Source organism: Cydia pomonella, chromosome 3 (assembly GCF_033807575.1).
Source record: "Cydia pomonella isolate Wapato2018A chromosome 3, ilCydPomo1, whole genome shotgun sequence".
In the NCBI taxonomy this organism is placed as follows: domain Eukaryota; kingdom Metazoa; phylum Arthropoda; class Insecta; order Lepidoptera; family Tortricidae; genus Cydia; species Cydia pomonella.
In genome coordinates, this window is record NC_084705.1 from 11,711,402 (window position 1) to 11,736,607 (window position 25,206).

The 25,206-nt window shown below is 36.9% G+C and overlaps 1 protein-coding gene across 1 annotated transcript in view; it reads right to left on the reverse strand.

Annotated features, from left to right (window-relative positions):
• Positions 1 to 21,241, reverse strand: part of LOC133516090 (gamma-tubulin complex component 3 homolog) — a 28,897-nt gene extending 7,656 nt beyond the window's left edge. Inside the window, exons 1-13 of the mRNA XM_061848802.1 lie at positions 21,020 to 21,241; positions 20,515 to 20,681; positions 19,992 to 20,105; positions 19,596 to 19,740; positions 14,386 to 14,571; positions 9,837 to 9,919; positions 6,928 to 7,045; positions 4,467 to 4,598; positions 3,830 to 3,920; positions 3,456 to 3,613; positions 2,481 to 2,676; positions 1,543 to 1,682; positions 672 to 878 (exon numbers count right to left, since the gene is read on the reverse strand). Of these exons, the coding sequence (XP_061704786.1) occupies positions 672 to 878; positions 1,543 to 1,682; positions 2,481 to 2,676; positions 3,456 to 3,613; positions 3,830 to 3,920; positions 4,467 to 4,598; positions 6,928 to 7,045; positions 9,837 to 9,919; positions 14,386 to 14,571; positions 19,596 to 19,740; positions 19,992 to 20,105; positions 20,515 to 20,681; positions 21,020 to 21,086 (1,804 nt within the window). The 5' untranslated portion in view covers positions 21,087 to 21,241. The remainder of the gene's footprint in view (positions 1 to 671; positions 879 to 1,542; positions 1,683 to 2,480; positions 2,677 to 3,455; positions 3,614 to 3,829; positions 3,921 to 4,466; positions 4,599 to 6,927; positions 7,046 to 9,836; positions 9,920 to 14,385; positions 14,572 to 19,595; positions 19,741 to 19,991; positions 20,106 to 20,514; positions 20,682 to 21,019) is intronic.
• Between the last annotated feature and the right edge of the window lie 3,965 nt (positions 21,242 to 25,206).

A 25,206-nucleotide genomic window follows, 5' to 3' on the forward strand; every position in this document is an offset into this window, starting at 1 on the left:
CTTTTATAGCTGTTTTTTTTTGTTCCATATAAGCTTTTGATCATTGATAGGGATTGGATCGATTGGCATAATTTTTTCCAAAATCTATAAACGCCTATCTTCATTAATTTGAAATCGAGGGAAGGTCCTCTAAGACCGTTATCGCGTAGCAGCACGGGATCTGGTAGCTGTCCTTACTGACCCAAAAATAAAATCCATCTATATATATACAAACAATATGCTATATTTTTTTAAATGATTGAACCACGCGTTTTAATGGCCCTACTCAATGCTTACAGACATCAACATTAGGTAAAAATTATTTACTGCGTCAGAAGTGATACCTAGGCAATTAATAGCAAGGACTATGGATGGGGCATATGTTTCTATTCATAGCTTTTAATGCATCACAGTCGGATAAAAACCGTGCAGTAGCATATAGTATTCTAGATCATTTATATCTACACAGAATTCTCTGAACTGAAATTGGTAAAACATACTAGGCATATGTTTCTATTTCTTCTGAAGTATAGTTTAGTCAAGCCACGCGTCGTAGAGGTTCTTCTCTATTCGTTTGTCGCGCCACAGTACCGCGGCGCGCACGATGGGAGAACAACTCGCTGAGCGGATCCGACAATTGGATTTGTACACAGAAGTCCTTTGAACTGAATTGATATTAATAAGAAACTCGCCTGGCATATGCTTTAATTTCTTCTGCAGTATGGCGTGGTCGAGCCACGCGTCGTAGAGGCTCTGCTCTATGCGCTTGACGCGCCACAGCTGGCTGAACAGCGCGCGGTACCGCGCCGCGCACGAGGGCGGGAACAGCGTGCCGAGCGGGCCCGACACGTGGTACTGCAGCGCGAACACGTCCCAGCCGCATTCGTCGCGACCGTCCCCTGGTGATATTATCCGTGTATTTTCATTGTAACTATTCAGAGTAAGCGTTCGTCATAATAAAAGAAAAGCGTGTATTCTTTCCTAAGAGTCACAAAAACATGAATGCTTCCATACAATCGAGGTTACGCTCTCATTTTGTACGATATGCTAAACAGTAAAGTATGTACGAGGTTAATTTTTTAGATGATAAGTTAAGTAATTATACTGAGCTTGTTATGAGAGCAACCTTGACATCGCCAAAAATTATTAGGAGTTCCATACTAAAATTCAATTCGACAAAGAGTTGCTGCTATAGTAAAAGTTAGTCATAACAATGACTACAATCGCGTACATATCCTAAAAAATGACACCCAGTATATCATGTCTGGTATTAAGTTGCTTAAAATTCTAATCCACAGAAAATAGTCAGTATGAGATATGTACAAACCGTAAAAGTTCATGGCGACTTTATAAATAAATTCATTAATAATTTCTCCATGCAATTTCGCAGCTCACTGTACCTACGTAATACTTCTACTAAAAAAATCTAAACGGCCGAAAAAGCACATTCGAGATTTGCTTTATTTCCATGTATTATATAAATTGTAAAATGCCACTATTAGCGGCCAAAGTTAAAGAAACCTACATAAATTGTATGCTACAGAGTATGTATTACGTAATTACCGTTGTGATACAAGTTGACCTGTAAACTCTCTAACACATGCGGGGGTTCGTACTGAGCAGAAGTGGCGCGCACGGCGGCCTCCAGCGTGCAAGTGAGGTTGTGGACGAACAGAGACGTCGCAGGCTTGTTTAGCTCGTCCCTGAATCACAACAAATTCATGTTTATTCTTTACCAAAAATAGTATGATCATAATAGCAGCCAGATTAGTAGTCATTATCTTGTTGTGTAACCAGGGATTTCACGAATGTCGCATTCTACACATTTGCGAATACGAATCCGGATGTCCAGGATGCGAATGCCCAAATGTGAATACGAATGTTATGCAATATGTAGTTGTTATTATCATTTCTAATTAGAAAACAATGCGCTAGTAGGTACATAAAACATGTGTCACCTTAAAACGGGATGTTATAAAGTGTTGAGAAATGCTGTCTACTGAATACAATGCAATACTTGAAACAGTTTGCGCGCAGTGCCCATACGCGAGTCAACATTCGCATTCGCAAAACATTCGCTTCATTCAATGCGAATGTTTAAAATGATGCGAATTTTCGTATATACGAATTCGAATATTCGTGACATCCCTAGTTGTAACACGTAACGTTTACGGATGGTGTTCATTTTATTGACAATTGTTTTAATACCGACCCGGTCGGCCTGATTCGGACTTTAAAATACGTCAAACATTTGCTAAATATACGATATGTCAGTGTCAAAAGTGACGTTTCTGTAAACAAAAACGGCAGTTTTGACACTGATATATCCTGATTCTTTTAATATGTTTAGGGATAACCACTAACTAAGATTTATCCTAATCTAATATTTTATAAACAAAACACACAAAATGTGATCGTATTCAACTAATTGACTGTTTTGTACCAATGTAACGTACAGAGGGCTTGTGGTCTCGAAGCCGTGGCAGTAAGTCAATACTCACTTCAACAGCGTCATGAGATGGTGCACGAAGTCGCCCTGCGAGAACAGCAGGTAGCGGCGGTGCGCCACCAGGTGGTCCACGATGTGGTGGTGCGCGGTGAGCGCGTCCAGCAGCCGCAGCGACACGGCCGAGTGCGCCGCCGCCACCGACGACCGGAAGCCTTCCGCTTCCCACCAGGGTACCGTGGAATCCGATTCTGGGAACAGATATCAATTAACATGCACGTGAGAAACGTAATACGAGCGAACCTAGTTTGAGCACGATAGTCGTGGTAATAATTCGGGGGCTTAGGAATTTAATACGATCTGAACCATATCGGCCATATGGAAGGGAAAACTGAGTTATCGGTCAGATTGACGAACGATTATTTCTTTCATTCTGGTTCCGATTAAATCTCACGTATGTGTACGATAATAAATTGTTCTGTAACAAATATAAAGCTTAGAAATAAATTATAAATTGAAAAATTCACTGTCTTGGGCGAGTGTTGGGGGTTTGCAGATGCGTCTGCTTACTACAAAATTAATTTAGAGGCACGGAGAGTTCCCAATATGACTCGGAACTTTCGTAGCCGTTTAAGACTTTTAAAACTAAGGCGCATTATGATGGAAATATTCGCTGTCCTCGAGTGAAGTTTCGGTAGCTCAGTTGGCAGAGCGATGGGTTAGTGATCCTAAGAGCTAAGTCACGAATTAGAGCCCCGCCCGAGACAGTATATTTTTCCCACTTTATGGCTTCGTACATAATGTCATTCTCGCTATGATTAACTCTAGAAATCCAATAATCCTCCCGTTCATGGGACAAGATCTGCGCTTAATAGCGGTAACTAGACCCCAAAATCTCGCGAGTCTTATAACAAATAATATGTTTTGTAAGGTCTAAGTAGACTAGAAATGTGATGCGACAAGCCTAAGGGAGCTTGTACTTGCAGCGGTAACTGGACTGGTTTTGTAAACCTAGCAAAAATGTACTAACCAGTGGTATGTTTCAACAAGGCCTCCAAGCAGTCCGCATGGTCGCTGGGGTCTGTGGACCCCTTGGGGCACGCCTCGCGCATGAACACCACGCTCTTGCCCGTGGCCAGGATCTGCGCCGCCTGCTCCTTGGATATGAATGATGGCATCATCCATTCCCTGTAACAGGCTTGTTACTTAATAGGCCATACATAGGTTTCAATGTGTCTTTTTTCTTCGACATTGTTGGAACTAGAGTTTTAGTACAGACTAAAACTATGTGGGGGGGGGGGGGGGGCAATTTTGGCAGATATAATTCACAACCAGCAATTAGCTTTAGTATTCTCAATTTTCGGGAACTAATAACTAAGAATTAGTTTAATCGAGGAAACTCACCTGACTCTGTATTTGTCATGCCACATTCTTTCTATCTCTACGCCGCTTCTGCTTTCGATGAAGAATTCATTGAAGGGATCGTCAATTTCGCCTGAAATAAACTTACGTTGAAAATTATAACAAACAACTTTAGAAAACATACATCTAGACTTAGACTTATTATAATCGTAAGCAGGAGGAGGCAAACAAACGGACGACGGACATAAACAGACACCCGCAACACCAGAGGAGTTAAAACTGTTACATGTCCGCAGCCGGCTTTTAAGATACGTTCGTACGTTCTTTATTGAAGGTTTGAATTTCGTATCGGTCCGGAAATACGCCGGGCGGCAGTTCATTCCATAGTTTGTTTATTTTTTATGATAAAAACCCGGCGGGCTGCAGGTTGAGTACAGCTGATCTAAGTAGTAAAGATGGAAAGGTTTTCCCATAGAGTGATGGCGGAAAGAAACGGTAGGGATTAATTCATCCGAACAATCCCTCGAGGCACTCGGTTTTGATAAGTGTTATTTTAAACGTCAAACTTCTATGAAATTATGTCGTATAAATAACACTTGCACAATGCACAGTCTATGCTGTCAAATTCGTTGCAGAGTTATCTTGGTCTAACTCTACCTAATTTAATAAAGAAAATTACCATGTAAGAGCCATCTAGTGAGCATCAGCAGCAGAGGATAAGTAAGCGCAGTCAGCAGTCGCCGCGCCAGGACCACTACCCTTTCGTCTCCGTGCCTCACGAAGCGGTGTACGCAGGAGGCCAGCTCACCACCTGCAGATAACAATTATACACTAATTTTCTCAATCAATCAATCAAATCATTTTTTCTGCATTTGAAAAATGATCTTGTTCTTACATCACGACGGTGACAAACAAGCGTGCGTATGTCAAGCAGCCATCGCAGTCTATGGGCGCTTGTAATTCTAATGGAGTTAAGTTACACGCACGTTGCTGACCTTACTATTGTTTATAACTGTAATGGTTGAATTAAGATTTCGTATACCAAACTATAATTGCGTACTTTTCATGTATGGGCAAATAATTCATAATTCATTTATTGCATTTATAATCATGTGTTACAAAGAGCATTTTACAGCTAGTGTTCATATGAAGCCTGTTAGGGTATATGGCAATATACTTTTTCTCAAACTTGCTATGAAATGATGACATGACTTACGTCAAATTAGGTCCGGAAATATTACATATCAGATGCGATGAGTGAAGATGATATGTAAAGGAATTTCATACTGCCTTACACACCTAGGACTGTAAAGCAACCTTCTTTTGTTTTTTAACGTCAAATTGTGACACAACGTCTTGGCATTCAACCATCAAAAAATATAGGTACGGTACGGTGATCTGTTGTGCATATTCGTTGCTTAGCAACGGCGGTGGCCCATCGCACCGGCGCGCGGACTTACACGCGTAAGGCACCGCTGGTAGAGTATATATCTACTTGGCCTGCAACCCTACGTTTCCCGGCCTCTATAGTAATGTACTAATAACTAAAACTAATTACTAAAACATGAAATTTATATATTTAACATTTAAACTATTTCTATATATATTATATATGCAATATGACACGTCTTTGTAGTGGAAAAATATATGACATTTTAAAAATTATTAAAAATGTTTTTCATTTTGACTAACAAAGTAGTTAGTGAAATTAAACATCAACAATAAAATAATTTTATATATAATAATTAAAAATTCCATTTATATCTTATAATTTGTAAAATCTTAATTTATCTATTGGGTATATAAGAAAATATGATTTACATTTTATTAATATTGACATTATTTTTTAATTGGATAAGGTTGTATCATTCAAAAAATCATCAATAGAGTAATAGCACTTTTTAATTAACAGGTCTTTGTTTTCGTTTGAATAATTCATCTTTGGTTTCATTTTTGCTCCCAACTCAACCATAAGATTTATTTCGATACACTGCGGTCAACTATAAAAAAATTACCAATCACGTGCCGCCGCGTTCCCGTAGAAAAGACTAAACGGGCGCGGGGCGCAGGGTCGCGCGTTTATGTATTTTGTACTACATTTTTGTCTACTGAAATATTTACCAATTTTCATTAATTATTTAGGTTTTATAGTAAAAAAAATATTATTTTAGACGACTCCTAGAAAAAGTATTGTATGTAATAGAGATGATTATACAAGCTTTTCAATCTCGTACCTTACTTAGGCAACTCAGCATTGCCTAAACACGGTACTCGACTGAAAAGCTCTCTATTATATCACGATTGTATAAAATACTAATAATAACTTACAAAAATTCATTGTTGGGAGCGCTCACCGGATACCACCGGAGTGTTATTTATGAAACGCTACACTTAACATTTCGAACCAGTAGATGTGAACCATGGAGCATACTAGAGGTAAGACAATATATAGTTGTATTTTGCGTTCGAATTTCATAGTACTTTATCGTTTTGGCCATATAAAGAGTTGCTACTTTCAAGACGACTACATCATAGGAATGTATTTACAAGTAGATGTAGTGAATAATCCGTTCCCTTACCATCGTATTTTTCATTCCACTTCAGTAAGCCTAAGTACTTTTTGTACTGAGACTGACTGAAGTAGCATGAGCCAAGGCCAGTACTTTTCATGCCGTTGACGCAAAAATGACGTAATTTAACATACAGGGAGTTGTATTACAATACTACAAATTTAGATAACTTACTTATTGACGGGTATCAAAATAAATACTTGTTACGAGAATAAAAGCTTGTTACGCTGTTAAAAATAAAAAATATGTATTACTTAATAAATTAATAATCTATTATTTATTTGAGTGACAATAATATGAATGTCAGTTAGACGTTTCTGTACTGATTGTCAAGTATATGTATAACTTACCTAAAGAGGTTGATAAATGATTAATTATTACGAAAATACTAATTGGAATCAACTCTATGTAGCGTGACGACATTTTTCTGTCAACGGCATGAAAGGTACGGGCCCTGAGCATGACAAATACGAATGTTTCTGAGAAAACACCAAGGGAACGGATTATTCACATCTGTACCTACATAGTTTGTGTTTGGTATGATGTAGATAAAATTTGGTTGATATATACCTTTTTTGTGGTAAGCAGTATGGGCAATATTAGCAAGCCACGTCAGTCGATGTAGAGGCTCTTGGGCCCACACTGCAATCCTCCGCAGAGTCGCTCCCCCGCCGTCCCCTTCACATGCCTTAAATGTAAAGAAAATTATTAACATTGCACATGGGGCCAAGATGACAATAGTACATCAACAAACGCCAAACGCATAGAATATTTTTAGGGTTCCTGAACTGTGTGGTGCGACTTTGCCCGTCCGTCCGTCTGTCTGTCTGTCACAAAGCTAAATATCTCGAGCGAGAACCACTTAAGCTATCGATTTGAAATTTGGAATACTCGTAGTTATACGAATAACGCTAACCTTTCCGGGTTAACTTATTTGAAAAAGTATTATTTTTATTAACTATGGAAAACGCCCAATATGACGAGGGGGCAAAATTTCAAAGTCTAGTTACTAGGGAAAGTGGGTTATCATTTGAAAGAACTCAAATTGTACATTCCAAAACATTTTTTATTTTATTATTCATACTGAAAAAAAAAAAATGAAAGAATATGTAAGCCCTCCCCCCCACCACCATTATCTCAATATAAGTTTAACAACGAAAAATTAAATTTTGACATCATATTAACATTACTATAAATTTTACAGGAAAAATATAAAGCAAATTTAAAAAAGTTGTGGCTTTCGGACGGAACTTAATCATAAAGATGTGTGCGGTTAGGTAGTTTTGTATATATCTATTATATATATATATTATAACTGTATATGACTATTTACATATTTGTTTTATTTCATATCCCATTTATATATTGTAGGTTATAGGACTTATAGGTTTACCTGTCTTTTAGGAAATTAAATATTTTATTTTATGTCGTTTAGTACAGTTTTGATGTCTACCGTTCTCCAATTCTTCCTCAATTGCTCAAAGGTTAGGTACTATAACAGTAGAGGTTCTATAACAATCCAATACGTCTACTGTCCTAGTTATTTTTGTTATATTCGATATTTAAATGTACGCACGTAACGTTGTCCTGTGACCTAGAGGCTTGGTCTCTATTAATACAAATGTATTCTTAAATATCAATCATAATAATTTAACTCTATTTATGAATTTTCTGAGGTGATTTTTGGTCCTTTACTACTGGTTACAATGCTACTGCTACTGACTAAACGGGAACAAAACCTTTTAAAAAGCGATTATAACGTCCTACTTATAGAAGGGTTTTTTGTTCAACTTCGTTAACTTTGGGGTATGGCTGTCGATCGTCCGAGATAGTACTTGCGTTTAACAGCAAATACAAAAACTCATACTAACCACTAATCAATGGAGCTTGTTTGTAAACACTCGTAGGGGCCTACTATAAAAACAAATCATTGACTGTCTTCAAAATTTGTTAATTAGAATACTCGTTTGATTGAGAAATATTGAATATATTAAAACGGGTCACTCACGTATAAAAGTATGTGTCTCATGAAAGTTTTTTTATTAAAATTCTTTGAGAAAGTTACTTAATTTAAGCTCAGGAATGCACCCTTGAAATTAACGGATTTTAAAAACACCGTGTGTGGTTCAAAGTAATATAACAGCTCATTCTGTTCCCTGCCAGACCACCTATAGCCGACCGATCGTCCTACAATACCCTAATATTTATTTGATATCTCAGAATAAGCTCTTACATAAATTTGAACCTTAATACGAAAGAGAATTTGAAATAGAGGTGGATTATCAAAGAAAACTTTGTAGCCACAGTAAATTTACTGCCGTCTTTCGACATATGAGTTTGAAGTTTATTTTTTCACTGATATGTATTAAATTTGTTAAATATCAAAAAGTGGCGCCATCTTACCGGGCATAGGACAAAGGTTATGGCGCCATCGCTCGAAACGATGCCGCTATACCTCTGGCCTATGATCTAATCTAATAGATGGCACCTCTTTTCCATATTTAACACATATCAATCAAAGAATAAGGATAACGCTATCACGCGTTGCTATCACGATGGTTGCTTCAATAGTACATTACTATAGAGGCCAGGAAACATAGGGTTGCAGGCCAAGTAGATATAGACACGCGGATAGAGATACGCGGCCGGCAACCCCGTTTCTCGCCAATATTTGTATAGTGCTTTTCTCAAACTTGCAACTAAAACAAAAAATGTAGTCAATTTGTTTGGCGAACTACTCGGCTCTTCACTCTACCAGCGGTGCCCTAAGAGCGTAAGTCCGCGCGCCTGCGCGATACGCCGTTGCTTAGCAACGAATATGCACTGTATATTTGTTGATGGTTGAATGCCTAGACGTTGTCACAATTTGACGTTAAAACAAAAGAAGGTTGCTTTACAGTCCTAGGTGTGTAAGGCAGTATGAAATTCCTTTACATATCATCTTCACTCATCGCACCTGATATGTAGTATTTCCGGACCTAATTTGACGTAAGTCATGTCATCATTTCATAGCAAGTTTGAGAAAAAGAACATTTTTGTTCTGGCACGCGCCCATGACGGCTCCAGATAAAAGAAACGCACGCTTTTGTTTATCAGATTAAAGCCCGAGCCCAAAAAATCATCTCACATAATTTATACTACACGATCTGAAGCTAGGGGAGTAGCTTCAGATGGTGTAGTATAAATTAGTACGCAGATGCACCCAGCGGTAGCTAACCGTATGAAATTGTCCGGTTTGGACAGTAGCATAGTATCATTGCTCCAGTCCGATGTCGCCTTATCTTATCGATGGGATTATACATTACTATATATACTGAAATACACCCAACTTATCAGTAGAAAAGGGCTGTATGTATTTAAATAAATTAAGTAATTATAATTTTCCATGGGAAGTCAACTCTTTACGCCTACATTTTTGCCGCCTTTTTCTACCGACAAGTTCGCTTTGGCAGAGTATATGAGGACAATTTTATACGAACCTGTGACTGAAGGAGGGCAACACTGCGATAGTACTCTGTAAGTTCATCCCTTATTGACGACACTAAACCTTCACCCATAAGACCTGAAAACCCCCAATTTCTCATCAATAACAACTTAAAATATAACTGTCTTAATTCACAATAAATAAATATTACGGGACAGTCTTACACAAACCGACCTAGCCCCACAGTAAGCTCAATAAGGCTTGTGTTGTGGGTACTAGACGAAGATATATATATGTATATAGATAAATACATAGAAAACATCCATAACTCAGAAACACCTGAAACATGAACACACAAATAAATGCCCTTACCAGGATTTGAACCACTACTGACTAGGCTAGGAGGCCGTTAATGTACAGGGTTCTTTTTGAGCAGTTAGCCATACGGTAATATAAAGCATAGTTCATATAGAATTGGCACATAATTAGCATTGTTTAAAAAATAATAATTCCATGGCGGGAAAAAAATTGACAATTACAGTTCAATCACCAACCTTCAAAGTATTAATGGTGAAAATATTATTTTTCTAGCTTTATGCATTTTAAAGTTTTCGACCATGAAAATTGAGAACAGGAGATTGATCGTGCACAAATACTTCGAAAATTCTTATCGATCCCGGACAAAGACAGCTAAGTCGCTTAAGATGCTAAAAGCTAGTATTTGTAGGGTCATAAATCGTTACAAGAAGACTATCAGCCGACAGGAAAATACAAACTAATCGGAGGTCTGGGACAAATAACAAGATTTTAGGAAAAAACGTCCCAAGCCTACTCAAACAAAAATTCAGGACGGTGTAATCACGATTTATCCCAAAAATTCAAAGAAACTTCTAGAAAGATAAAGATGATTCACCTCAGAGGTGGCTATAAGAGCTATCGAGCAATAAAACAGCCAAATCGGACTGTTAAACAGATCCGATAAGCTAAAACACTAGCTCGACTATTGTACGACCCAGTATTGACAAAATTCGAAGGTTACTTGTTGTTGGACGCCAAGACGTATGTAAAACTAGATTTTAATCAACTACTCGGTTCGAAGTTTTATACGGCCAATAATAGAGGTAATTTACCCGAAAAATATAAGTTCGTGAAACTTGACAAGTTCGCAAAAAAACATATGATAGGGCAAGGAATTTATAATTGCGGCTGTAAGACGAAAAGTTTTATGACATAGTCAACAATGAAGTCCTTATATTAAAGAGTGCTTAGAGAAATGAGTATTGTCATTTATTAGAACCCCTAACGGTCCTGTGAAATGTTGGCCAGATTTAGCCAGCTGCCACTACTCAAAAAAAGTTTTGGCATGGTATATGCTAATAATCAGGCCAATTGCATACCCCGCGAGATGAATCCTTCGAATTGTCCCCAATTTCAATCTATCAAAAACTATTGGGCAATCATGAAAAAATTAAACAGGACTAGTCAAATTGTCCAGAGTATCTATTCATTGCGATCTACAAGAAATCAACACGCCAAAAATGTCGACGAAAGTGTTGTGCAGAAAATGACGGGGGTCCATTATGAAAACAGTTCGTAATTATTTACATAACAGAGATTTTTTTTAAATTGATATATATTTGAAAGCAAAATACATTACTATTTAAAATTCACAATTCATAATTTTCTTAATATATTAACTAAAAAAAATAACAATCTTCTAGTGCGTACCAATTCTATATGAACTATGCTTTAAGTTGCGAATAGTCACCAAAAAATCTTAATGAAATTAAAATATTATTTTTCTGTATATTAATCAATTTGTAGCCACTTTTTGAAATCCGAATATTCAACGCGTGCTTGGTCACCTTAAAGTACGCACTCGGAGGCGGGGCATGGCACGTGCGAGCGGGACGTCGCTTAATACGCGTATAGCGTTCTCACTCAAACTTTGCAGTCTGTCTATCTCACTCACTTACCACTAAAATTTAACAATAAAAAGAGGGTAGTTTTTCTTGAAATCGTGAAAACCAGCACAATATGACCTCGAGCCACGTATAACCTTCGTAACTAGAGGGCACTAAACGCGTCATCCAATCCTGTTAGCTTAACTGCTCGGCGAGCCATATGAATGACACGATAGGCTGCTTGTTATTATGATTACGATGGAGCGCAGATACGTGAAAATGACAAAAGAAAAAAAAATGAAAAATGTTTTATTTGTTAATCATACAGGGTTCAATTGTAAAGGTTGGAGTTTTCTAGTAAGTATAAAATACCTGTGACAGAAGACCCCGCTCTTCCATAACAACACGTGTAGAACTGAATTAACAAATAATATAAACAACAAGCAGTTTTGCTGAGTAAATATAACAATCTTGATATTTATAATATCAATACATTTAATTTTACATTTAACTTTGAGTAAATTTTAATCTAATCTGATAAAAATTTCCTAAACTGTGTGTGTGTGTGTGTGTGTGTGTTTGGGATTGTATATGTTATGTATGTTTATGCGAGTTGGTCTATTTTCTATTTGTTGTGTATATTATAATATGAGTGTCCACTTCATCATAGCTTTGTAATTTTAACCATTCTGTCACAACTTTTTTACATTTAAATAACTGCAAAGGATAGATATCCATTTTATTATTAATTTTATTATACAGATGAGCTGAGACTCTGCTATACTGAATCTTGGCAAATCGTGACTTAGTCGGGGGTATCGGTGCAACATTTTGCTTACGTCTCCCTATAGTTATGAGATTGGGGTGGTATGGTAAGGACTTATGTAATTTTAAAATTGATTGCAAGATAAATAGCTACGTAGTGCTTTGCTTAGCCACTGTAACTTAAACCTTGAGGTACTATCCATTGCATGATTAAGGAGTGCGCTCGTACTGGTTTTCCTTAGCGTTGGTCACAGATGCGCTTGATACGAGGGCTGCTATTTATATATCCGGAAACCGGGATTACAATCTTCTTAAATAGTATAGTTGACCTCCATGGTAAAATTTGAACTTTATTAAGTACTGGCCGGTATATTTTTTCTTTCTTATTAACGCTAGTGTTTTGTTTTTGACGGGTTTTAAATGTCATCTCGCTGCAAGAATGGAACTCACTCGTGAAAATATTCGTGCTATGATTTATTATGATTTTCGGCGTGGTTTAAGGCAACAACAGTGCAGAGATCAACTAACCTCAACTTTTGGTGATGAAGCTCCATCTCAAACTACTGTGTATCACTGGTTTAGTGAGTTCAATCGTGGACGTAGTATGCTTACGGACGAAGTTAAGGCAGGTCGCCCGAAATCGGTCGTTGTACCACAAAATATTGAGGCTGTGCGAAAACTTATAATGGACGACCGACATGTTACGTACCGCGAGATAGCCTCGACTCTGGGTATTTCTATGACTAGCATTAATAACATATTACATGATCATTTAGCTGTAAAAAAAATTTGTTCGCGTTGGATACCGCACAAGTTAACTAAGGAGCAAAAAGATGCTCGCGTCGAATGGTGCAATAAAATGTTAAAAAAATATAACCGTGGTGACTCAAAGGCCGTTTATAACATCTATACAGGTGACGAATCCTGGATCTATGCATACGATCCCGAAACGAAGCAGCAATCAACGGTATGGGTGTTTCAAAATGAGCCGAACTCTACGAAAGTTACTCGCGCAAAAAGTACACTGAAACAAATGGTGGCCCGCTTCTTCGGTATTAATGGCCAATTGGCCATGTAGCTACAGTGCCACTAGAAAACCGTAAAACGGTTAATTCAGATTGGTACACGACCATTTGCTTACCGGAAGTATTTGAACAAATTCGTAAAACTAACCAGCGACGAAGAATCATTCTTCATCATGACAATGCCAGCTGTCATACGTCACGCGAAAAAACTCTATTTTTGGAAGGTCCAAATGTGGAATTAACGGGTCATCCGCCGTACAGCCCTGACTTGGCACCCAATGATTTTAATTTATTTCCCAATATAAAAAATAAATTACGCGGTCAACGATTTTCGACCGCTGAAGATGCTGTCGACGCATTCAAACAACACGTTATGGAGGTACCTCAGGCGGAGTGGCAGAAGTGCTTCAAAAATTGGTTCACACGAATGCAAAAGTGCATAGATCATCAAGGGGAATACTTTGAAAAACAATAAAACCATTATACCACGGATATATAAGTAGCAACCCTCGTAAGCAAGTGGACTTACATGAAACACAACAGACAAATCGTCCGACAGGCGTTTGCGATGTCCTGATTCTAGCATCCCTTCCTAGTGTATTGTGCTTGCTATAGTATTGCACGAATCGAAACAAGCGAGCACAGTGTCCATATTTTTTATTTTTGATGGATAAAAATGTCAATTTTTTTTTTATAAAAGCACGTGTGTTGTACTGCTGCTCTATAATGACATATTCAAATATGGCTAATGGTTCAAAAAGGACCCTGTAAAGATACTGTAATTATTTAATGTACTTACTTTTGAAATTACTGCACTGTGTATCACTTTAATAGAGCCAGAATAAGTGATGAGTGGCGCTTGAATTTAATACGATTTTTTCTTAATTTAAATCACTACAAAATAAAATACCTTGAGGCATTAAGCCAGAGTTGGGGTCAATGAACTCTTTGAGCCTGTCATGGAGGAAGCCTAGATGCGCTATGCGCGCATATAGCATCTGCATAGGTCGGGGTCCATTGCAGGCGTTGCGGGTTTTGATTCCAGTGGCTGCTAGAACCACATCTCGGATGCAACTACGCTCACTGGATGCACTATCTGAAAGTAAAATAAGTTATAGGCAGATAATTTTTGGAGAAGTACGTAGTAAGCTCCTCTGGAGTTGCAGGCGTACATAGGCTACGGAGACTGCTTACCATCAGGCGGGCCGTATGCTTGTTTGCCACTGAAGTAGTATTAAAAAAAAGTATATGGTTATTATGTTACGTGGCTAAGTATATGGTTATTATGTTCGTAACAATAGCTTGCGCACGCTTAAGAAAGGAGCCCGGCAATGAATCTTCGTACAAAAATCCAATCAGGGCCGGCAAAGTGCCTTTAAGCGCGCGTCGCGCTTTAAAAACTATGCATACTTCAGCCGGAATAAGAATTATCAGCCTTGTGTTCATAAACTGCTGCAATGTATTGGGGGAACTCTACCAACAGAATAGCTGTCTTTATGGCTCAAAAGAAATGCGAGAAGCGAGCGACAAGACAATTGAAGCGAGAAGACAGTTGCGAGCCACATTTTAAGGCACTGAAAATATGAATGATTCCAAGCTTTTATATATTTGAAACTGTTGTCTTCGTCAAAGCAAACTTAACCTTGTTTAGAACAGTCTCTAAGGTTTTTCCCAAATGTAACCGGAATGGTAAAAAAGATAATAAAAATTAAAAAAAAAAGCAAAACCAAAATAACTTAAATTCATATCTTTTAAAATTGCTTCATGACGGGATAGAGACTGGACAAGGATAGGGGTGGGCATATCAAAATTATTTAGTACTTTTCAGTGGGTTGGGTTTTTAAAGGCGGTTCCCTTTTTAGGGTTCCGTAGCCAAATGGCAAAAAACGGAACCCTTATAGATTCGTCATGTCCGTCTGTCTGTCCGATTCTGTCACAGCCACTTTTTTCCGAAACTATTAAAGCTATACTGTTCAAACTTGGTAAGTAGATGTATTCTATGAACCGCATTATGATGTTCACACAAAAATAGAAAAAAAACAATAAATTTTGGGGGTTCCCCATACTTAGAACTGAAACTCAAAAAATCTTTTTTCATCAAACTCATACGTGTGGGGTATCTATGGATAGGTCTTTAAAAATGATATTGAGGTTTCTAATATCATTTTTTTCTAAACTGAAAAGTTTGCGCGAGGGACACTTCCAAAGTGGTAAAAAGTGTGTCCCCCCCCCCCGTAACTTCTAAAATAACAGAATGAAAAATCTAAAAAAAATATATGATATACATTGCCATGCAAACTTCCACCGAAAATTGGTTCGAACGAGATCTAGTAAGTAGTTTTTTTTTAATACGTCATAAAAATTTAAAAAAAAAAATTTTTCATCAAACCTATACGTGTGGGGTATCTATGGATAGGTCTTCAAAAATGATATTTAGGTTTCTAATATCATTTTTTTCTAAACTGAATAGTTTGCGCGAGAGACACTTCCAAAGTGAAAAAATGTGTGTCCCCCCCCCTGTAACTTTCCAAAATAACAGAATGAAAAATCTAAAAAAAATATATGATATACATTGCCATGCAAACTTCCACCGAAAATTGGTTCGAACGAGATCTAGTAAGTAGTTTTTTTTTAATACGTCATAAAAATTTAAAAAAAAATTTTTTTCATCAAACCCATACGTGTGGGGTATCTATGGATAGGTCTTCAAAAATGATATTTAGGTTTCTAATATAATTTTTTTCTAAACTGAATAGTTTGCGCGAGAGACACTTCCAAAGTGAAAAAATGTGTGTCCCCCCCCCCTGTAACTTCTAAAATAACAGAATGAAAAATCTAAAAAAAATATATGATATACATTACCATGCAAACTTCCACCGAAAATTGGTTTGAACGAGATCTAGTGAATAGTTTTTTTTTAATACGTCAATAAATTAAAAAAAAAATTTTTTCATCAAACCCATACGTGTGGGGTATCTATGGATAGGTCTTCAAAAATGATATTTAGGTTCCTAACATCATTTTTTTCTAAACTGAATAGTTTGCGCGAGAGACAGTTCCAAAGTGGTAAAATGTGTGTCCAAAGTGGTAAAATGTTGAACAAGATCTAGCAAGTAGATTTTTTTTTAATACGTCTTAAATGGTACGGAACCCTTCATGCGCGAGTCCGACTCGCACTTGGCCGCTTTTTTTTTAAAAGATAATAATTTAAGTTATTTTATTAGATAATATTCGTTTTTTATTTAGATTTTTTTATTAGTTATTAGTTTGTATACTGGCCTATTAGTATTAGATGAATACTAGGGTATTTAATTTAGGAATATTTTATTTTCACACTGCACCCACCTTAGCAAATTTCTGTTGGCCCAGTGGTTGACTGGTAGAGAATGCCTCAAGGCATTAAGTCCGCCTATTGTACGTTATACTTGTATTTCTGCAATAAATTTTAAAATAAATAAATAATATTTTGGTTTTGCTTTTTTTTCAATTTTTTTACTTTTTAGTGATAGGTACTTCATTTATTTTACGTTGTTATTATCTTTTTATATTTCATTTGTTATACTTTTTAGTGATAGGTACTTCATTTATTTTACGTTGATTTATAGTTGGATTCTCCATTTAGTTTTGGGCTAGTACCTTCTAGTGTTGGCAATGGCCAACCTCGATGATAAGCGCGATGATGACGTTTCGCTGCTAAATGATTTGTAAATAGTTAGGTATAGGTATTACGTTTCATCGTATTATTGTACCTAAGATTTAATTTGCCTAGGGTTATAATTATGTATATATAGATACTAGGCGTCTGCCTAGTATCTATATGAGTAGCTTACTTTTACTACAATCTGCTTTTTATTGATTCCCCGTTTAAACTTCTACCCCCTTTTCACCCCCTAAAGGGATGACTACCTAATCAGTTCAAAATGAACTTTATTTATTTCTTACAAAAAGATAAATGATAAAAGTCGTAAGAAAATATTGATTCCCTTTATAATTTTATTAATTTACTGTTCTGTTTTTTTTTTGCATCCTTTTTACAATAGCCTAACATAGTTATTAAGTATTACTAACCATAATATGGAACCTAATGTATTCTCAAATAAATGATTTTTATTTTTTTATTTATAAACTTCCACCCCCAATTTACTCCCTTACGGGATGAAAACGATTATATATTTATAATCGTTTTCATCCCCAAAGTCATCCCGTTAGGCATAATAATGCCTTCCGCACAACTCAAGCTATATCAATATCAAATTTCATTTAAATCGGTTCATCGTTTATTGATTCTCCATACCAACTTACACCCGAAATTTTAACTCCCTTAATGGGTTATTTCTAGGATAAAAACTATCCTACGCCCTTCCCCGGGACTCAAATCACATATCTCTATATTAGTTACAACTTAACTGTTTTAGCTTCAGCAGTTAAGCGTTAAGAGGTAACGGCCAGACAGACAAACATTCGCATTTATAATATTTGTATACAAGATTATATTTTTAGTTTATTTCTCAGGAAAACTTACAGGTAGAATAACAAAATAAGTTGCAAAATAGAAACAGTAGCAGTTTTCACAAAGTCAAAAGTGCTTATTTTGTAAAACATAGGTACATCATATGAGAGGTGTTTAGTTAATAATTGTTTCACTATGTTTTGGCTTTCGGCGTACAAAAATATACTAACATAATTAATTGTATACATATGTATAGATTTAGGTAGGACTTCGTACATATTTGTAATTGTCACGAATAAAGGTGACGTTCGGATTCCGTCCGCAGCTGCATTATTGCGGCATTATGGGCAATATTGAACCACACAATTTTAACACACCTTAACCACACTTTTACCATACCTTTGCCGTACCTTAAGACACCTTTACCATACTTTTACCACACCTCTATCACACCTTTACCACACCCCTACCCCACTCCCACTCCTAGTTGAAGTTGATTACATGAACATAGATTTTTTGAAATCGTAAATCAATGTCTAGTCCATTATATTAATTAGGTTGTTGAAAATGTTTCCAGAATGAAAAAAGCGGCCAAGTGCGAGTCGGACTCGCCCATGAAGGGTTCCGTACCATTTATGACGTATTAAAAAAACTACTTACTATTTGAATTTTTAAAACTAAATTTATTGTTTTTTTTCTATTTTTGTGTAAACATCTTAATGCGGTTCATAGAATACATCTACTTACCAAGTTTGAACAGTATAGCTCTTATAGTTTCGGAAAAAAGTGGCTGTGACATAATCGGACATGACGAATCTATAAGGGTTCCGTTTTTTGCCATTTGGCTACGGAACCCTAAAATATACCGACAGCAGCGCCATCTACCGGGTTCAATGGTGTTTCCACACCATCTAGGAACCTGTTGAAATATACACACAAAATTTAATCTAAATCGGATTCAGCAAATCAAAGACGATATACCAATAGCAGCGCCACCTATCAGGTCCAATTGTTTTTCAAACCATCCAAATACACTAAAACCTTCTCTAGAATATAATAAACACTTTACTATTAACAAACAACCGCATCAAAATTGGTTCAGTCAATCGCGAGATAATCACGGACAATCATACATACGGGTCAAATTGAGAACCTTCTTTTTTTAAGGCGGTTAAAAACCTATTTACAGAACGCGCAAACACCGCGCTAAACCGCAAAAGCGTATTTTTTTGCGAGCAAAATATAAATTGCCAGATAGAATTGCACATTTGCCGAAACCTTGGCCCTTCACATACATACATATTAAAAAATAATATTTACCAGGTTACAATATGTAATTAGGTTTTAATGTTTTTTTTTAATGTATTGTATATGTTTTTATTCTATGTAATGAATGATTTGCCAGTTATTATTTGTAATTGTCAACATTTTTATAATTTATTTATTAGTTAAGTTATTTTTTTAATTATTTTAAGGACATGTTTTTGTACCCCAACAGGCAGACAATACATAGCAATACCAAATATATCAATGTTCTACACCACTGTACCAGTTTTACCTATATTTTACAAATAAACACTGTGGCTATTGACTATTGCTTTGCTTGGTGCTTTATATCACACTCTGCCAGCAATTCCCTATCTCCCAGCCTTTGCAGTAATGTACTATACCTGTTGTTGGCAGAGCTAGTACCATGTTGCTTTGGTTTGATGGGAGACTCTGATTGGAGCCCTGTTTTGGTAGATTGTTGTCCCAACTTGACGCAACTGTTACTTTGCTGCTAGTACTTGAAGCTGGTATACCATTACCCGATTGCTAAGGACAGAAATAACATACTTTTTTACACATATGTAATACTGATGAGTGCTGTCATTATATCATAGCTAAGAAATCACTCTCTATTCATAATTGAGTTGTCCATTTTAACAGCTACAGATATTATTAATTTAATGAAACCATTCAGTTTACAAAACAAGAATAAATAAATGCAAAATAACTATCAACTTTTCATGATTCTCTAAAAATAATCTTACAATATGATTGGGCAAGGAAGCCATAACACTTACTAATGAGGGCAAATTTGGAATTGGAAAAAGTTGATGGGTGGATTGTTTGTCCTGCTTTGACTCTGACAATGTCAGAAGTAAAGTAAGTACTGCAGCCCGCTGTTTGAACACCATCTGAAAAATTACCAATTAATGACATAATAAATATTTACTCAAATTCCATAAATCTTACAGCAACTTATGGAAGTCGAAACTATCACAAAAAAAATGTCTATTATACAGTAATAAAGTAATGTAGTTTTTTTACTTATTTGAAAGACCTATGTATATGATGTACTTGCATGCCCACAATGTTTGAGCTCATTGTCAAAAAGATTGGCTAATCAGTCACTTGCCAGCACAGTAGAGACAACATTGCAGTAATAAGCACATGCCATGATGACCCATGGCTGAATTTGCTTTTGTAACTATTATTTATTATCACTTGAATAATATATAATAAAAAAAATAGTTTTATATTAATTAATTATTACAGTAAAAAAATTAAAAAAAAAAAACAAAAAATGTTGTAATTATAACTTACACATTGCTTCAATTTAGAATAACATTCATCAAATTTTTCTGCATCTTTGGCCGACCCTGAGAAAAGATGAGAGTGTATCTTGGAACATAGCTGCCTCTCATCTCGAATCGAACGAATCTTCTTACCAGGAGGTGTGAGGTATGACACTGCTAACTCATGAGCCGCATCTTAAAACAGTAACTCAATTTTTAATATAATTATATATTATATAATTTTCCACAGAATTTAAAATCTGTATATTCTCTGTTTCAAACTATTATAGTACATAATATAGTGCATTTTCAATGTTCATGCTTCTACTGCACTAGGCGATGAAATGCAGTGAGTACATGTACATAAGTAGTACCTCTATTGAATAAGGTAATTAGACTTCTAAAGTAATCCTGGATACTATTCATAGGCTACTGCTCTAAACATTAATATTCAAAAATGTATAAATTATGATATCAAGTTTGTTGAATTAACTGACAGTTATTCTAATATTATTTTGAAAATGGAATCATACCTGGATCTGACGACAATACAACGCATAATTTGCGTAGCTGTTCACTTATACTACTTGACAAATCCATATTTCTACTAGTTACAACCTTAAATAACCGTTAGACTGGTAAAAAACCAACTAAATTCATCACAATTCACTTGTTATTTTAATTTAAATAATGTTGATCGGAACGAAGTTATAATGCCAAATACGACCATTTAAACCATAGACTTAGAGAATTTAAGGGCGGCTTACACGGGATGTCAGAATCCTGGAAAGGTCCATATAGTACGGTCGCCAAGCCGCTCCGAGGCCAGATTTAATTGACTCAGCTCGGCCTTACCCACAACCGGTATCAATGTGTTCGGACAGTTCTCCTGATCACCGTACATGCGGTAGTAAAGCGGAAAAATGGTGGAGGGGATAGTAATGACGTCACAAAGATGGCGGCCGGACCTATTCTTTTTGGCGGTGTATCTCGAAAACCACTTAACCGATTTTAATCATCGAGGTGTCAAATAATAGCTTATATTATGGAGATTATTTCCTTTTCTACAAACATTTACGTGAAACCTAAAGGAAAAAAAATAATCACAAAAAACAGTTTTTTTATAAAATTATTATTTTTTATTTTGTAAAAATCTCCGTAAATATTAGCATTTCGCAAATTTTGTTTAATATAAAACATATTGCTTCATTATCAAGGAATATAATGAGCCTTAAAACATACAGATCGAGTAATAAACAATGAAGCTAAACTCATTTATTTGCGCATGGGTAACGATAACTGGCTTTTACCGGTCGAAACTGTGGTGACTGTTACGATACGTATTGAATGGAATTTATAGAGTATCGGTTTTAATTACTGAAATTATAATTAAAATTATAAAAACCAGACACAATAATGTTACCTTACTTCGACGTTTAGTCTCTTTTTTCGTCTTAATCATAGGTAGGTACATATTTCTTTTTACTTAAAAATTTTATACAGGGTGAACTTTTAACCACCAGTCATACTCTGCGCAGCGACTTTATAGGTCATACTTAACAACTTTTACTATGGGACCAATTCCGAAATCGCGAAAAAAATTTTGACTGTCCCATATAAAGGTGCGACCAACTTTACCAGACCAACACTTTTCCAAACTGAGCTACAGCTGTCCGATGAAGTTAAGTACTTAGGACTAACTCTCGACAATAAACTCAATTGGAACAACCACATCAACAAACGGATAGACAAGGCGGGAGTTGTCTTCTGGCAGTGCAGAAGGATGATTGGTAAGAGGTGGGGACTCAACCCGAAAATTACCCTCTGGCTCTATAAGACGATAATCCGCCCCTTACTCTGTTACGGTGCTCTGGTTTGGTGGCCAAGAACAAACCTAGGCAACGTACGAGACAAACTACAAAGACTTCAAAGGCTCGCATGCGCGGCCACCACTGGCTGCACGAGGTCTACCCCGACTGCAGCCATGGAGGTCATGCTAAACCTTCCACTGCTGCACCTACACATACAGCAAGAGGCCAGTCTCTCAGCGGTAAGGTTGCGAACCCTCAAGATATGGTCTAACATCACAGGAGCTCTTCACACAAAATGCCTGGAAAAGGTGTATGACGAATTTCCAGTGCTTAGGTTGCGATGCTACGGACGAGCTTGCCAGGCAAGGATCGAATGCGGGGGCGATTGGTCCGGAACCGATTCTTCCGATACCATTTAGCAAGGTACGCTCAATGCTGCTGGCACGTACAGGGAAACTACACACAGAACACTGGCTGAACCAGACTGGATGCAGACAGGCAAAAGAAGCCATGCCTGGCATCAACGGAAAACTCACAAGGGCGCTCCTGCAACTAGGGAAGGTCCGACTGAGTATGGTAACCAGTGTCATAACAGGTCATGGACTATTTAACAAACATCTTTTCACAACAGGTGTCACAGACAGTCCCCTGTGCCGAGGTTGCATGGAGACAGAAGAAACAGCCTCTCACGTGGTGCTGGAATGCAGCGGAGTGACTCCATACAGGGCTAAACATCTCGGATCTCCGAGAGACCTCCCCGAGGTCCTACTCAACATCAAAGGTTTGATAGGATTCCTCGAGGAGCTGGGCTGGCAGGACTAGCCCACCCCCAACATATCACGCAAAATAGGCGCAAGTCGTCGAGTTGCGGAAAAATCGCCCGAATACAATACAATACAATACAAGGTGCGACCAGACCGCAGCTTAAAAAACGGTCACGATACGGAATCGCAGTGACGCGTCGTATGCGTACCGTTTTTGACGCATGCTCCCCACACCGCTGTTTAAAAAACGGTGACGGTACGGAATCGCAGTGACGTGCTTCACGCGAATCTTTTTTGTTCGCAAAACAGTTGCGTCTTTTACGTCACCGGTACGGTGTCTGCCATAAGATCTCCGTGTAATATTTTTTGCGATTTTTACGCAGTTCAATTTACGGTGCGTCAGCTTATTTTAAGCAGCGGTGTGGCGAGCATGCGTCATGGACCCGGGTACGTCCTTAAACTACGTCCAAAAGAGAGGTATGGGCATTGTGAATGTCATCTCGCTTTGTGTGGTAGGGCACAGCCAGTGGGTGTCATTCCAGATCCAAATTTTCTTGCGTGATTCGGCATTGGTCCCATAATAAAAGTTGTTCAGTATGACCTGTAAAGTCACTGCGCAGAGTATGGCTGGTGGTTAAAATTTCATCTTATACCTATATTCGACACAAGTAGTAAGTACTTACAGACCAACTATGATACACATTTTGCCTGTATAGTGATACATAGTGAATAAATTAATACCTGATTTAAAAAATAAAACAAAAATAACAAATAGCATGTTATTTAATTCAGTTATCACTAATCAGTCTTAAACAATGAACATCATACTTTTAGATTAGACAACAAAATGTATATTTATACTGTGTTTCGACTTAAAAGATTTTACTGCTTTAAAACATAAGACAAACCTACCAACCAAATGTATAAAAAAAATGTTTTTTGTGATTATTATTTTCCTATAGGTTTCACGTAAATGTTTGTAAAAAGGAAATAATCTCCATAATATAAGCTATTAGTTGACACCTCGATGAATACAATCGGTTAAGTGGTTTTCGAGATACACCGCCAAAAAGAATAGGTCCGGACGCCATCTTTGTGACGTCATTACTATCCCCTCCCACCATTTTTCCGCTTTACTACCGCATGTACGGTGATCAGGAGAAACGCCCCGAACACATTGATACCGGTTGTGGGTAAGGCCGAGCTGAGTCAATTAAATCTGGCCTCGGAGCGGCTTGGGGACTACTAATAGTAAAAGTTGTTCAGTATGACCTATAAAGTCGCTGCGCAGAGTATGACTGGTGGTTAAAAGTTCACCCGGTATAAAATTTTTAAGTAAAAAGAAATATGTACCTACCTATGATTAAGACGAAAAAAGAGACTAAACGTCGAAGTAAGGTAACATTATTGTGTCTGGTTTTTATAATTGTCATTATAATTTCAGTAATTAAAACCGATACTCTATAAATTCCATTCAATACGTATCGTAACAGTCACCACACTTTCGACCGGTAAAAGCCAGTTATCGTTACCCATGCGCAAATAAATGAGTGTAGCTTCATTGTTTATTACTCGATCTGTATGTTTTAAGGCTCATTATATTCCTTGATAATGAAGCAATATGTTTTATATTAAACAAAATTTGCGAAATGCTAATATTTACGGAGATTTTTACAAAATAAAAAAAAATAATTTTATAAAAAAACTGTTTTTTGTGATTATTTTTTTTCCTATAGGTTTCACGTAAATGTTTGTAGAAAAGGAAATAATCTCCATAATATAAGCTATTATTTGACACCTCGATGATTAAAATCGGTTAAGTGGTTTTCGAGATACACCGCCAAAAATAATAGGTCCGGCCGCCATCTTTGTGACGTCATTACTATCCCCTCCACAGTTTTTCCGCTTTACTACCGCATGTACGGTGATCAGGAGAACTGTCCGAACACATTGATACCGGTTGTGGGTAAGGCCGAGCCGAGTCAATTAAATCGTGTTTCTAGAGGGCTTTTGAGATTTGGCGACCGTACTAATATTGTACTTTTATATTTTAGAAGCTAGCTATTTCCTTAACGCACATTGGAACAATTTAACCAACTTGCCCCCGGAATCAAAATTATTACAAAAGAAACGCTTCATCTTCTT